Below are 13,383 nucleotides of genomic sequence, written 5' to 3' on the forward strand. Positions count from 1 at the left end.
ACACACACACACACACACACAGACACACACACACACACACTTCAACATTACTGTACAGACACGTCCACACATGTCCAGGTCAGATTTGACCCAAAAACTAAAGAAAGAAATAAGAAAATATAATATACTATATGTGACCCTGGAGCACAAAACCAGTCTTAAGTGTGTTCCATTGATGTATGGTTTGTTATGATAGGACAATATTTGGCCGAGATACAACTATTTGAAAATCTGGAATCTGAGGGTGCAAAAAATCTAAATATTGAGAAAATCATCTTTAAAGTTGTTCAAATGAAGTTCTTAGCAATGCATATTACTAATCAAAAATTAAGTTTTGATATATTTACGGTAGGAAATTTACAAAATATCTTCAAGGAACACGATCTTTACTTAATATCCTAATGATTTTTGGCATAAAAGAAAAATTTATAATTTTGACCCATACAATGTATTGTTGGCTATTGCTACAAATATACCCCAGCGACTTAACACTGCTTTTGTGCTGCAGGGTCACATATGTAATGTATTGCACTAAGAAATTAAAGCCTCTTTATTTATTTTTTTTTTTAAATTTTTTTTTACTTATTTACTTTTTTCGAACTTTAACATTATTTTGACAATAAAGCATGTGTCCATTCATGCACAAAAATAGAATGCAAGAAATTGTCAAAAAAAAAATGTCTTTTCTGATTTAATAAAAAAAAAAAAAAAAAAATTATCAGTGTTTCTTCTTGCCTGTTCTTTTATGACATTGATGCAAGTTTTTTTATATTGTAAATGCGCTATAAAAAGTGTTAATACACTAATACAGTATTATTTGTTGTACAGCTTATAATTTATGCTGGTTTAATATAAACAAATTTTTGGCATAAAAGAAAAATTTATAATTTTGACCCATACAATGTATTGTTGGCTGTTGCTACAAATATACCCCAGCGACTTAACACTGCTTTTGTGCTCCAGGGTCACATATGTAATGTATTGCACTAAGAAATTAAAGCCTCTTTATTTATTTATTTCTTTTTATTTTTTTTTACTTATTTACTTTTTTCGAACTTTAACATTATTTTGACAATAAAGCATGTGTCCATTCATGCACAAAAATAGAATGCAAGAAATTGTCAAAAAAAAATGTATTTTCTGATTTAATTAAAAAAAAAAAAAAAAAATTATCAGTGTTTCTTCTTGCCTGTTCTTTTATGACATTGATGCAAGTTTTTTTATATTGTAAATGCGCTATAAAAAGTGTTAATACACTAATACAGTATTATTTGTTGTACAGCTTATAATTTATGCTGGTTTAATATAAACAAATAAATTATCAGTGCAAACAAGAGGCCTGTGATGTGTATATAATAATAATAATAATGATTATTATTATTATTATTAAGTTTTTCTATGATTGTTCTGTCGTTGCTGTTTTTTTTTCCCCTTTCTGTTCTCCTTTTGTGGCTAAATTGTGACCTGTACATATTTTCTGCGAGATTCACCAGTAAGATGTAGTTGTAAACAGTAAATCTTAATGCGTTTCTTCTGACCTGATGCTGTAGGACATTGAAGCCGATCACTACAAACTCCTAAAGAAATTAAGAAAACCTCTTCCAGTGGATAAAATGTCAAGCGATCTTGTCTACAAGCCTCCCACAGCGGTCCGAATGCCGTCGCTGGACCGCGGAGCCGGAGACGGTGAGGAAACCCCCTCAAAGTCTTGCGTTTAACACACTTTAGCATGTTTAAATCCAATTTACAGAGCAGAGAAACTGTATGAAGTCTGCAGATTCCATGTAGTAGTTAATATTTTTAACTTAATTGTGTTGTTCGTTCAGGTAAACCAGCTCAGCCAGAAATCCAGTCCACTGGTTTCTGACGGTTTACACTGGACCTACTGGAGGACTTTCATCTCGCGCAAACACACGCTCTGCACTCTATGATGTAGCCCATTCCCAGCATGCCTTGCGCCCGGAAGCGCCATCCAGGCTAAATTATGTGTCGATCAGAAATTCGTGACTTGGGACGGACGACCCTTCGGCCAGCGCTGAGAAAGAAAGGAGGAAAAAGAAAGTAGTTGCGCATTCGAGAGAGAAAATTTAATGTTGTTGACGAAGAACGTAATTGCGATGCGCGAAGAACAGGAAGTGAAAAACGCAAGCGGAACGTGAACTAGCGCGGCTGAAGACATGACTCTGTCCCGCGAAGGAAACCCAGCACGTCTGTTTCTCCTCCATTCAGCTCGTCGGTAAACTCGCGAATACAAACGGGCGACGTTTCGGCCGCGCAAATCGTGAGCCGCGTCCGTTTACGGATTGACAAATTCAGGTTATTTTGCACCGTGGAAATAAACACGGTGGGCGAATAAGGATGTCTCACGAATATCGTTGTTCTTCCGTTAATATCGTAACTTGTATTTCATTGCGTAACACTATGCGGAAAAACAAAAAGGAAGGAAAACGAAAAAAGGTGAAGATTTGTGCTCAATTATCGAATGAACGTTTGTTCGGTTTCTACGCACAGTCGAACACTATCGCGCAGCTCGCAACTGGACTCCTGTTTATATAACGTACAGAAACAAAAAAGGGGCGTGTCTATGAATTCTGACATCATGTCATGTGACCTGCAAGCCGACACATTTGTATTACGTGTGAATACTGTGAACTTTTTGTCGCTCGCCGTTTGCGGTCGTTCATTCGTAGCTCGACGGGTGCTTGAAACACAAACGAAGGGATCGGGAACTCTAATAATATAAAAAACGACGCAACTATTACGTTTGAAACACAAGCGTCTTTATAAGTACTCGTGCACCTAACCTGCCAAAGGAGGATTGTTACCTCGCCTCCTTTTAAGTTTGTTTTGTTTCTTATTTTGTATTTTAGTAATTGTTTTTTGCGAGTTTGTGTGTGACTGCAGAGCGTTTCTGTCGCGGATTGAATTCGGCGGCTTGTATGGATAACTACTGTTAACTCAGGTGGAGAAATGTAGAGGGGATTTCTCTCGTTAGCTTTAACTCCTTCTTGATTTTGGTTTCTTGCCTCATTCCTCCATCTTCAGCGCTCATTCATACTCGTGCGAACTACTGTACGTAAATGTTTGTTTTTATTTTTATTGGCATTCACTCGTGTAATATAGTTGACGACGGCCTGTTTTATATGTTCATTTTCTGTGAAGCCCTAGTCGTTTTTTAATTTTATTTTTGTAGATATGACAAATGGAAAGATTTTTTAAAAGTGCGAGATTGTTAGACGCACAGAAGGAAAATGAAAACTCGTGGTAAAAAGAAAAACTAATTTGTTTTGTGAAATTAAAGATATGTTTAAAAAAAACTGGCAGTGTGTTTTTTTTAGTTTTTTTTTTTTATTGATATCTGTCAATATTGTGGTTAGCACTAATGATATATAGTGTAAATTTATTTATTTTTTTTGCATTTCATAAGCATTTTTTTATTGAAACTTGAGCACAGGAATACCGCTTTTATTGAATTTGCTTGATTTTCAAGATAGTTTTGGTGTACAGATTATATTATATTGTCACCGTATACAATGCAACAAGATTCAGTGTTTGTATCTCAAATACAAAAAAAAGCAATAAAAAATGTAATTAAGAACAAGACATCAGATTAGATAAACCACACAGTAATATTTTTATTTGCACTGCACTTTTTCACAATACACATTATTTCAAAGCAGCTTTACAGAAATGTGAGATGTTCATGTTTATAGTATCTTAAAGCGTAATTGTACACAATTAGCAGTTTTGGATGGTTTACATATGACCTTGATGTAAACAATCAAGCTATAAGATTTGCTATATTGTAAATAATTACAAAGTATAAATTATGTAAATAAAATGTGTAACTGCAAATCATTTACTGTACTGTATTTTTAGTTTTCCAAAATGTTTCAATATATAACAGACGACAGAGGCCAAATAAGAGTCTAGCTTAGTCTATATATAGGCATATATATATATATATGTACTTACATTTTACTTAAAGTATAAATTATATAAACGTAAACAAATACACAAGTACCAAAAAAATCTGACTGATCATACAAATCTCAAATGCATACATAAACCCATTATGCACACACATACACTGTTCTATACATCAAATAATCCAACAAATCTGAGTAAATATAGGTGATGAAGTAAAAGTGAGACAGATAAATAAATAATCCAAAAATGAGGTCATTCCTACATTTTTTCTAGTAATCTCAGTAAGTTAATGTGGTTCTCATGACTCGCGAGTGTTTGTGTGTGAGAGAGTGAGTGTGTTTATTGTGTGTGTGTGTGAGAGAGAGAGTGGGTGAGTGTGTGTGTGTGTGTCTCTCTGTCTGTGTGTGTGTGTGTGTGTGTGAGAGAGAGAGTGTGTGTTTATTGTGTGTGTGTGTGTGTGCGCACGTTTTTGTGACAAATGAGGACATAAATTTATATAATGACAAAGGTATGACATAGGTATTACAAATAGAAGGTGACTTTCTGTGAAGAAAAGAAAAAAAAAGAAAAACACGGACGCTAAGTAAAGCCCGCAGGCCACAGAACATTTCACATTCACTGATCCAGAGCGATTAAACTACCAGAAGAGGAGTTTACTCATCTGCAAACTGTGAGTTTACGAAGAAAAGAGGGATTTTTTCTTCTTTTTTGTATCGTGTGGATTATTGTTCTGCTGAAAAGAGATACAAAGAGGCGAGTGAAAGTGTGCTGCTTGTATCATTTGCGGGATGCAGAGGGTATCATTATACTTCCGTTTTAAAACATTAATATCTCATTTGGATGGGTTTCTACTAGGACGCTGTTATATTCAGTCTGGTGCCGCATGATAGGTTTAAAGTTAAACAGTTGGCTGTGAATCTATCGTGGACTTTGCATTGAAATGCACGAGAAAGGAACCTCAAGGATCCGCTTTCATTGTTTTCTGTAAACTGCGCTTGTTTGCGGGACCGGGTTTGTTTCTCAGCTTCTTTAGGACTCTTCTTTGTGTTCAGAGATCCACAAATGCAGCCGTTTGGAAGAAAAGATACGGCCGATTATAGCCCAAGACGTTTTAGGTGTTGAATCTTTTTTGAAACCACAATTAATAGTTTGAATTTGAAAAAAAGTGTTGTTGTTTTTGTTTTTTGGATGAGTCTCAGTACAGTGATATTTAGCGTAATGATTCATTTTAGTGAATCGATTCGCTTTATTTAGCGCTTCGTCGGAGTCATCGTTCGAATTCCCTCCCAGAAGTCTTGCGTTTGAAAGATTTTGCGCTTGACTTTGTACGTTTTTTGGGTTTACTTATGTTTAACTTTTTTAAACTGTGTTATTTTAATACGCGTTTATGTTTATGATCCCACCATACCACCTGCCTCGCAGTCGAGCGATTTACGAATGTGGAGCGAATCGGTTCGTCTGAATGATCACATTGAATCGGCTCAATAGAACGATTCGTTGGCCAGTCGGGCATCGCTAATGATAATTATTCACTGGATGCTGTTACACTTTAGTGATGGTTATTAGTCAATGGTCGTAATGTACAAAGATATAGAAAAACATTCACACAATCAATACATGTAACTTTTGAGAAATATTTAGTTTTTTTTTTATCGTTGGCGTTTTCCTCGAAACAAAACTAATTGCATACATTTCCCATCTGAGCTTAGTGATTTTCACATTTTGAGTGCATAATTGTTAAACAAACTCGGGTTTTTCATTGCACGCACGTTTTAAAAGTGATTCGTTTGTTCATTCTTTGTAATTCGCTCTCTAAAGCGTAGCGAGACCTTAATAGCTTGCGCTAGTTAACGTTAATATTTTGTGTTTTTTGTTATAAACTTTTTTTTTTTTATTATTATTATTATTTACGTGCAGAACGTAGACAAAAAATGAACCATATTTGTTTCTTGGTTTTGCTCGGTTACGTTGTATTTAGGTAACTGTGTCACGTCGAGTGTGGTCGCATGAAGGCCCAAAAGCCTCGGACTCTCGCAGGCGCTGGTGGCGGGGGTGTAGTGCACGTCACGCGCCGTGATTGACGCCGCCAGTCCGAGGCTTTGAGGCCTGCGCGGTGCGATGAGCTCGGATGTCTCCTGTGCCGTCTCCTAGGAGACTGTAACCCGAGCACGGCATTGAAACACTCAATGGACGCTCATTTATAAACAATTAGACATTCACAGTATATTTTCCATTCTTCATAAACGAAAGTACAGTGTACGTGATTTGTAGGCTTCATTTGGTGCCTGTAATGTGCCCTGTGACACTTGCACATGTGTGTTTGTTCTACTGTGTTGTTGTTTAAATAGGTCAGATGAGATCAGGAATAATGGGTAACTGTATATGCAGGCAGAATCCACTCCTGGGACCGGTGTCTTAGTTCATAAATCACAGCTGCCACGCCTCACCTTCACACTGCATCTGCCAAACCAACGCATCCACACTGAATACCAGATCAACTTCTGCACCTTTACAGTAAAGCCGCAGTGCCGTGTTGATCTAATCAGATGCAATCTTGTAGGATGCGGGCGCTTAGTTTGGGATCATGGACGTCTTGATCTTGAGCTATTCTATTATGAAGGTCTGTCTCATGTGGTTGTTCAAAGATTTGATTTACTTCTGCAGAAGGATAAATATTGTGCATAATGTTGTTGCAGTGCCTGCTTTCTTTTCTACAACTGGAGCATGCTCTATAGTGTCCGTCCTGTTAGTTGTTGGTCATACACTGATTCATATTTTAGTTTCAGGTTGTTTTGCTCATCACACCTGTGTCTGAAGCGTTTACGAGCGGCTCCCACATAAACGCAAGAGTTGGCAGCTGGCTCCCAGGTGTCTCGTTTAAAGGTGCAGACACATTAGTCAAATGTTGCTGGCAAAAAGGTTTATTGTCTGTTATCAGTAACAATGTATGAAGCACAGATCACACAGAAGTCCCTTTCTGTTGTTCAGTGGGGCAAACTCACATGAGCTTCTTGCCCGATCACGTGGATTCCTGTTGAAATGACTGGATTTCGCTTGCAAAAATTCGAAGAACAACCTTAAGTCTAAAACTGTCTAATACTGTAATGATTCTAATTCAGCTTTATGATTTAATGAACGATTCTTTCAGTCATTTGGGCGAAACACATGCAAATAAGTTGCACTGGGTCAAATTTGCATTGTGGGAAAACAAAAAACACCGGTAAGTCGGATTTTGCAAAACATCTACAAACGTTGTTTTAGTTCCCCTCACTCCACAAAACCCTTTCAATTCAACTTAATATAGAACAAAAATGAAAAATAGAATTAGAACTTAAAACATAAAATATATTGTCACTCCTTTTAAGCAATGTTTATTATAAACGTCAAGTCTATTTATGTGGAATTTGCTCTGTATGGAAAAACGTGAAGTGACAACATTGGCTTGTTGCACTGATCGATATTTGCCATCATTAACCAAGATCGAAATGCATAAAGATAATTAGCTAATGATTTCTGTTAGCAATGCAAGAACTGATAGGTTGTGTGTGCGCTTATAGCTTTGGAAAATAAGTCGTAGCTTGTTTTAATTAGATGATTAAAAAAAGTTACTTGTGTTCTTATTCTGTCAAATCTGGTAGTCTAGACAAAATGATGCTGCTATTCCAAAAACCTGTATTTCAGTCTCCAACACTACTTGATTCACAGATGGGTTTGAGCTCTGAAGACGGTTCCTCCTCAGACTGATGGGTGACACATGTTCTGAATCCGTTCTGGACAAATGGTGTCTTATCAGCTCTGTAAACAACTCCTGACGGCCCACACACACACACACACACACACTGTCTGTTTGCGTCTCACATGAGTCCTGTTAGCAGACAGAAATGTGAGCGTTAAGAGCAAAAATAGACGGCAGAGTGCTGGCTCTTATTTAGATAATCAGATTGAGCCGTTATTTAAGAAACGGGCAAAACAACTCGGCTCGTTTGTTGAAGAAAGCAATGCAAAAATAGACGACTGTTGTTCTTCATACTGGTTTGAGTTTTATATGTTCATATGTGGTGGATGTGTAAAGGTCAGGCGGCGATAGAAACACCCGTCACACATTCATCCCCATGGAAACAGCCAAGCTCAGTTGCCGTGAAGATGACAGGCGATGGCTGGGGAATGTGTGTGTGTGTGTTTGAGTAATGGGGTTTTTATGGAGATGCTGAAGTCCTTGAGCAGGACGCTCGGCTGAGATTAGTTGCTAAAGTTTTTTTTTGATGATCTTAAAGTGTTACAGAAATGCTTTAGTTCCTGTTTATCGCAACAGCAGTCCAAGTTACTTCAAAACAATTAGATTGTGAGAGTGTGTGTGTGTGTGAGAGAGAGTGTGTGTGTGAGAGAGAGTGTGTGTGTGTGTGAGAGTGTGTGTGTGTGTGTGTGTGTGTGTTCCTGTGAGATGTTCAAACACAATGGCCGTCATTCATTCACGTGAGCAGAACGAATGTCTGTGGAAAATCGGCGTTGCCTGAATTGTTGTGATTAATTGAATGAGACAATTTACGTGAGAATGATTTAAATACCATTTCCACAGCCTGTGTTTCACAAATGAAGCTCAGTGTTTTTACACAGAGGTCAAGTGTTGGGTTTCTGGTTTGAATATGTATGTGAATTAGGGCTGCGTTGTGTTGAAGAAAAACGCGATATGCGATAACTTATTAACCCTGCTGTTGTGTTGGGGTGAATTTGAGCTATACCTGATTAAGTTGCACGAAATACTGGTTAAACTGTTCGTTTCTTCTTGAAATTTGGTGAATATTTTTCAATTAGGGTCATGAATGTGCATGCAAAGTTTCAACACATAGATGTGTTTTGGAAAGGCTGTATAATATAATAAATAGATTTTGTATTGGGGTTCTGTTGACCCCCATTGGTTTGCATGCGATTTGCCAAAAATCAGTGCTTTAAAAAAACACAAAAAATCAGGTAAAGCAAACAGAAAACCTTCAGTGTAGCCTGACAAACGCTAAAATATGAAATGCATGAGGACTTATTATGACATGTAAGACACAAAGCTTCCTCAAAACTGAGACTTGTCTTCGTAATTGACCAAGAAAGGTTTGCGAGAAGCCAGACATTAATTTTGTCCTTGCAAGGATTTGAGAAAAAGACTATGAAAGGTCAGAGGAAGTACAAATAGCAATGAATACTACTTACATTGAGTACAAATAATGTTAGATACTGTTTACTAGTTATTTGAATTTTTGAAATTTAGATTTTTGGCAAATTACATGGAAACCAGTTTGGGAAAAAAATCGAAACACAAAAGTTGCACTCAGTTTTTGAACATAACAACAAGATTAAATCATGTTATATGCAATACGGTAATTCTTTAAGTGTGTTTTAGATTATATTTAAGTTTTTCTTCTTTGATGCCTGCAGGTTACATAACTTGAGTGGAGTTTTTGTAATTTAAGATTATTATTGCAAGCTGTTGTGATTTGCACATTTGTGATATTTTGATCATTTCTGTTATATTGTACAGCCCTAATGTAAATATTGATACAGTGTCGAGAACCTAAACGGGGTGTTTCAGGTTTGAAATGAACCTAAATGAGCTTTTCAAGTATTCAGAGATGTGATGCTACTGTCCAGAAATTCACAAAGCGTTCATTTTCCGCTGTTTTGGTCACAGGTCCGTGCTCTCCTCTCCGTCAGCCTCCAAGATAGATTCTCTCAGGAGTAAGGTGGAACTGCTGAAGCTGCCGCTGACCCTGTCGTCCAAATCCATCTCGGAGCGCAAGACTCAGCTGGGCGGAGCCACAGAGCGCTCCAGGGGCGGAGCTGGGGCCCACAAACCCCGCCCACCGGCCCCAGACATGGACAACGAGTCGCAGTACTCGGGCTACTCCTACAAGTCTTCACATTCACGCAGCTCTCGCAAACACAGGTACACACAGATCACAGATGTGACCCTGGAGCACAAAAGCAGTCTTAAGTCGCTGGGGTATATTTGTAGCAATAGCCAAAAATACATTGTATGGGTCAAAATTATAAATTTTTCTTTTATGCCAAAAATCATTAGGATATTAAGTAAAGATCATGTTCCATGAAGATATTTTGTACATTTCCAACTGTAAATATATCAAAACTTAATTTTTGATTAGTAATATGCATTGCTAAGAACTTCATTTGAACAACTTTAAAGATGATTTTCTCAATATTTAGATTTTTTTGCTCCCTCAGATTCCAGATTTTCAAATAGTTGTATCTCAGCCAAATATTGTCCTATCCTAACAAACCATACATCAATGGAAAGCTTATTTATTCATATTTATTATTAACTTTACATTTTGTATGGTTTTGAAAGAAGTCTCGTCTGCTCACCAGGGCTGCACCTATTTAACCAAAAATACAGTAAAACTGTGAAATTGTATTAAAATTTAAAATAAGTTTTCTGTGTGAATATATAGTAAACTGTAATGTATTTCTGTGATGTGCAGCTGTATTTTCAGCATCATTACTCCAGTCTTCAGTATCACATGATCTTCAGAAATCATTCTAATATGCTGATCTGCTGCTCAAGAAACATTTCTGATTATTATCAATGTTGAAAACAGTTGTGCTGCACAATATTTTTTTGTGGAAACCATGAAAAATTGTTTTTTCAGGATTCACAGATGAATAGACCATTCAAAGGAACATCATTTACTTGAAATATAATTTTTTTTAAACTTCATAAATGTCTTTACTGTCACTTTTGATTGATTTAATGGGTTGTGGCTTAAAAAAAATGTCTTTCTTTAAAAAAAAAAAAAAGAACCACAGAATGGTAGCTTCTTCACGTCTTCGTTTTAGTGTAGAGCGTGTTTGTTTTCTGCTCTGCTGTGTCATGTGGCTCCTGGTGTGTCCCGTGTGTTTCAGGGACAGGAGAGACAGGCATCGCTCGAAGAGCAGAGACAGCAGCAGCAGAGGAGACAAGTCTGTGACCATCCAGGCCCCTGGAGAGCCGCTGCTGGACGCCGAGAGCACACGCGGAGATGACCGGGTCAGTACACACAGCACAGGCTTACCAGAACAACAGGGAGAAGATTGTGTGTTTAGAAATAATGGATTAGTTACTCTATTACAGGAATGAGAGTCACCATTGAGAATAATGCAAATTACCAAAATAAGACAAAAACCGTTTAGCTTCCGACCAGCCATAGAGATCTGTTCAAAGATGTTAATATCTGCTCTCTTTTCCAGCTGTGTGCTGTGGTCAGTATGTTGTTTTTAACGGTGCTATGTTAATAAATATAGCAAAGTGGAAAAAGTGTCACGGAACTAATGTCACTATACAAAAATATTATTGTTTCCCAAAATAGACTTCATTTTTTTTATGCTTTGGAACAAAATGGCGTTGCGAATGATGATCAGTAGCTGTTTGGCATCAAAATAGACAAGGTGCAATAAAAGTACCATAAAATAAGTCCATGTGACCAGTGTTATTTTAGTAGTATTTATATACTATTACAGTATTATTTATTTATTTAGCTTTTTATATTTTGAGTTGTAGAAGTTCTGTGTGAATTTGTTTTTTCTTTTTTTCTATTTCTATTTTTTATTTAGTTTTTCGTAGTTTTAGTTCTTAAAAATTTGAAATGTTGCCTTGACTGAAATAATTTATTTGTCTATTATATATATATATATATATATAGGTGTGTATTTTTTTAATTCTAGCCTTATTTCAATTAGCAAAAATATTTTAGTAATTTCATCAAGGCAACAGTTTTAGTTATCCTTTAAATGGAAGGTTTTTCTCTAATGTTTATATTTATTTAAATGTTTTTAATGACCTTTTATTGTTGTATTTTCAGTATTTTAATTTAAGTATAATTTTTAGTTATTTTATGTGCATTTGTCATTTTTGTAAGATTATTATTATTATTATATTTTTTATTTATTAGTGTTAAGTGTTTAATATTAGTATTTAGCTATTTTAGTAATTTGAACTTAAACTTATTTCAACTTTTCACCTAATATCTATATTTTATTTCAGCTTTTAGTTATCAGAATCCATCTTGAATTTCATTTGCTATGTATTCAAATAAAAGGATCACATGCCGAGATACTAGCAATCTTCTTTTATTCTTATAAAGTGCAAAATCCATCCACCTATTTTTATGCGCATCTTGGCGTTTCCATCCAGCGTTTTATTTTTTATTTTTTTTATGCAATATTCCAAAATGCGCATAAAAACAGGAGGATGGAAACATAGCTCCTCACAGCTCTCTGGTGACTCCTGAGCATCATCTGATGTGGTACGATGAGAAACAGCCTCTCTCTCTCTCTCTCTCGGGCTCCCGTCAGGATGATAACTGGGGCGAGACCACCACGGTTGTGACCGGGACGTCCGAGCACAGTGTGTCTAACGAGGACCTGACACGGGCCTCTAAGGAGCTGGAGGACTCGTCTCCGCTGGAGTGCCGTCGCTACGCGGGGCCCGTCCTGAGCGGCGTTCTGGGTCTGTTCGCGCTCCTGACGCCGCTGGCCTTCCTGCTGCTGCCCCAGCTGCTGTGGCGCGACTCCCTGGAGCCCTGCGGGACCCCTTGCGAGGGCCTCTACGTCTCGCTGGCCTTCAAGCTGCTGGTGCTGCTCATCTCGTCCTGGGCTCTGTTCCTGCGGCCGCCCCGCGCCACGCTGCCGCGCTTCTTCGTCTTCCGCTGCCTCTTGATGGCGCTGGTCTTCCTCTTCGTGGCCTCGTACTGGCTCTTCTACGGCGTGCGGGTGCTGGAGCCGCGAGAGCGTGACTACAGGGGCATCGTGGGATACGCCGTCTCGCTGGTGGACGCGCTGCTGTTCATCCAGTATCTGGCGCTCGTGCTGCTGGAGGTCAGGCACCTCAGACCGGCCTTCTGCCTCAAAGTGGTTCGCACCACCGACGGGGCCAGCCGCTTCTACAACGTGGGCCACCTCAGGTTAGTACAGCTTATTACTAACTTAAAGGGAGAGTTGCTGTTAATTTACTCACCCTCAGGCCAAGTGAGATGTAGGTGACCTTTTTTATTATTCAGTAGAACAGTAAAGATTTTTAGCTGAAACCACGGTACTTGGTGATTCAAATGTGACCCTGGACCACAAAAAAAATAAGGGTAAATTTTTTGAAATTGAGATTTATACATCATCAAGCTGAATAAATGATCTTTCCATTGATGTATGGTTTGTTAGGACAGGACAATATTTGGTCGAGATACAACTATTTGAAAATCTGGAATCTGAGGGTGCAAAAACATCCAAATATTGAGAAAATCATCTTTAAATTCTCCAAATGAAGTTCTTAGCAATGCATATTACTAATCAAAAATTAAGTTTTGATACATTTACGGTAGGAAATTTACTAAATATCTTAAAGGGGTCATATGATGTTGCTAAAAAGAACATTATTTGGTGTATTTGGTGTAATGAAATGTGTTTATGCGGTTTAAGGTT

General features: G+C 37.5%; 2 protein-coding genes across 2 annotated transcripts in view; both read left to right on the forward strand.

Annotated features, from left to right (window-relative positions):
* Positions 1 to 3,062, forward strand: part of LOC107706014 (rho guanine nucleotide exchange factor 11) — a 33,677-nt gene extending 30,615 nt beyond the window's left edge. The window contains exons 38-39 of the mRNA XM_016509570.1: positions 1,551 to 1,686; positions 1,827 to 3,062. Of these exons, the coding sequence (XP_016365056.1) occupies positions 1,551 to 1,558 (8 nt within the window). The 3' untranslated portion in view covers positions 1,559 to 1,686; positions 1,827 to 3,062. The remainder of the gene's footprint in view (positions 1 to 1,550; positions 1,687 to 1,826) is intronic.
* Positions 3,063 to 4,462: 1,400 nt separating this feature from the next.
* LOC107706024 (vang-like protein 2) overlaps positions 4,463 to 13,383 on the forward strand; it is a 12,474-nt gene continuing 3,553 nt past the window's right edge. The window contains exons 1-4 of the mRNA XM_016509580.1: positions 4,463 to 4,600; positions 9,608 to 9,862; positions 10,837 to 10,960; positions 12,265 to 12,872. Of these exons, the coding sequence (XP_016365066.1) occupies positions 9,792 to 9,862; positions 10,837 to 10,960; positions 12,265 to 12,872 (803 nt within the window). The 5' untranslated portion in view covers positions 4,463 to 4,600; positions 9,608 to 9,791. The remainder of the gene's footprint in view (positions 4,601 to 9,607; positions 9,863 to 10,836; positions 10,961 to 12,264; positions 12,873 to 13,383) is intronic.

This window comes from Sinocyclocheilus rhinocerous, unplaced genomic scaffold (assembly GCF_001515625.1).
Source record: "Sinocyclocheilus rhinocerous isolate Xijiao unplaced genomic scaffold, SAMN03320098_v1.1 scaffold1226, whole genome shotgun sequence".
NCBI classification, from domain to species: domain Eukaryota; kingdom Metazoa; phylum Chordata; class Actinopteri; order Cypriniformes; family Cyprinidae; genus Sinocyclocheilus; species Sinocyclocheilus rhinocerous.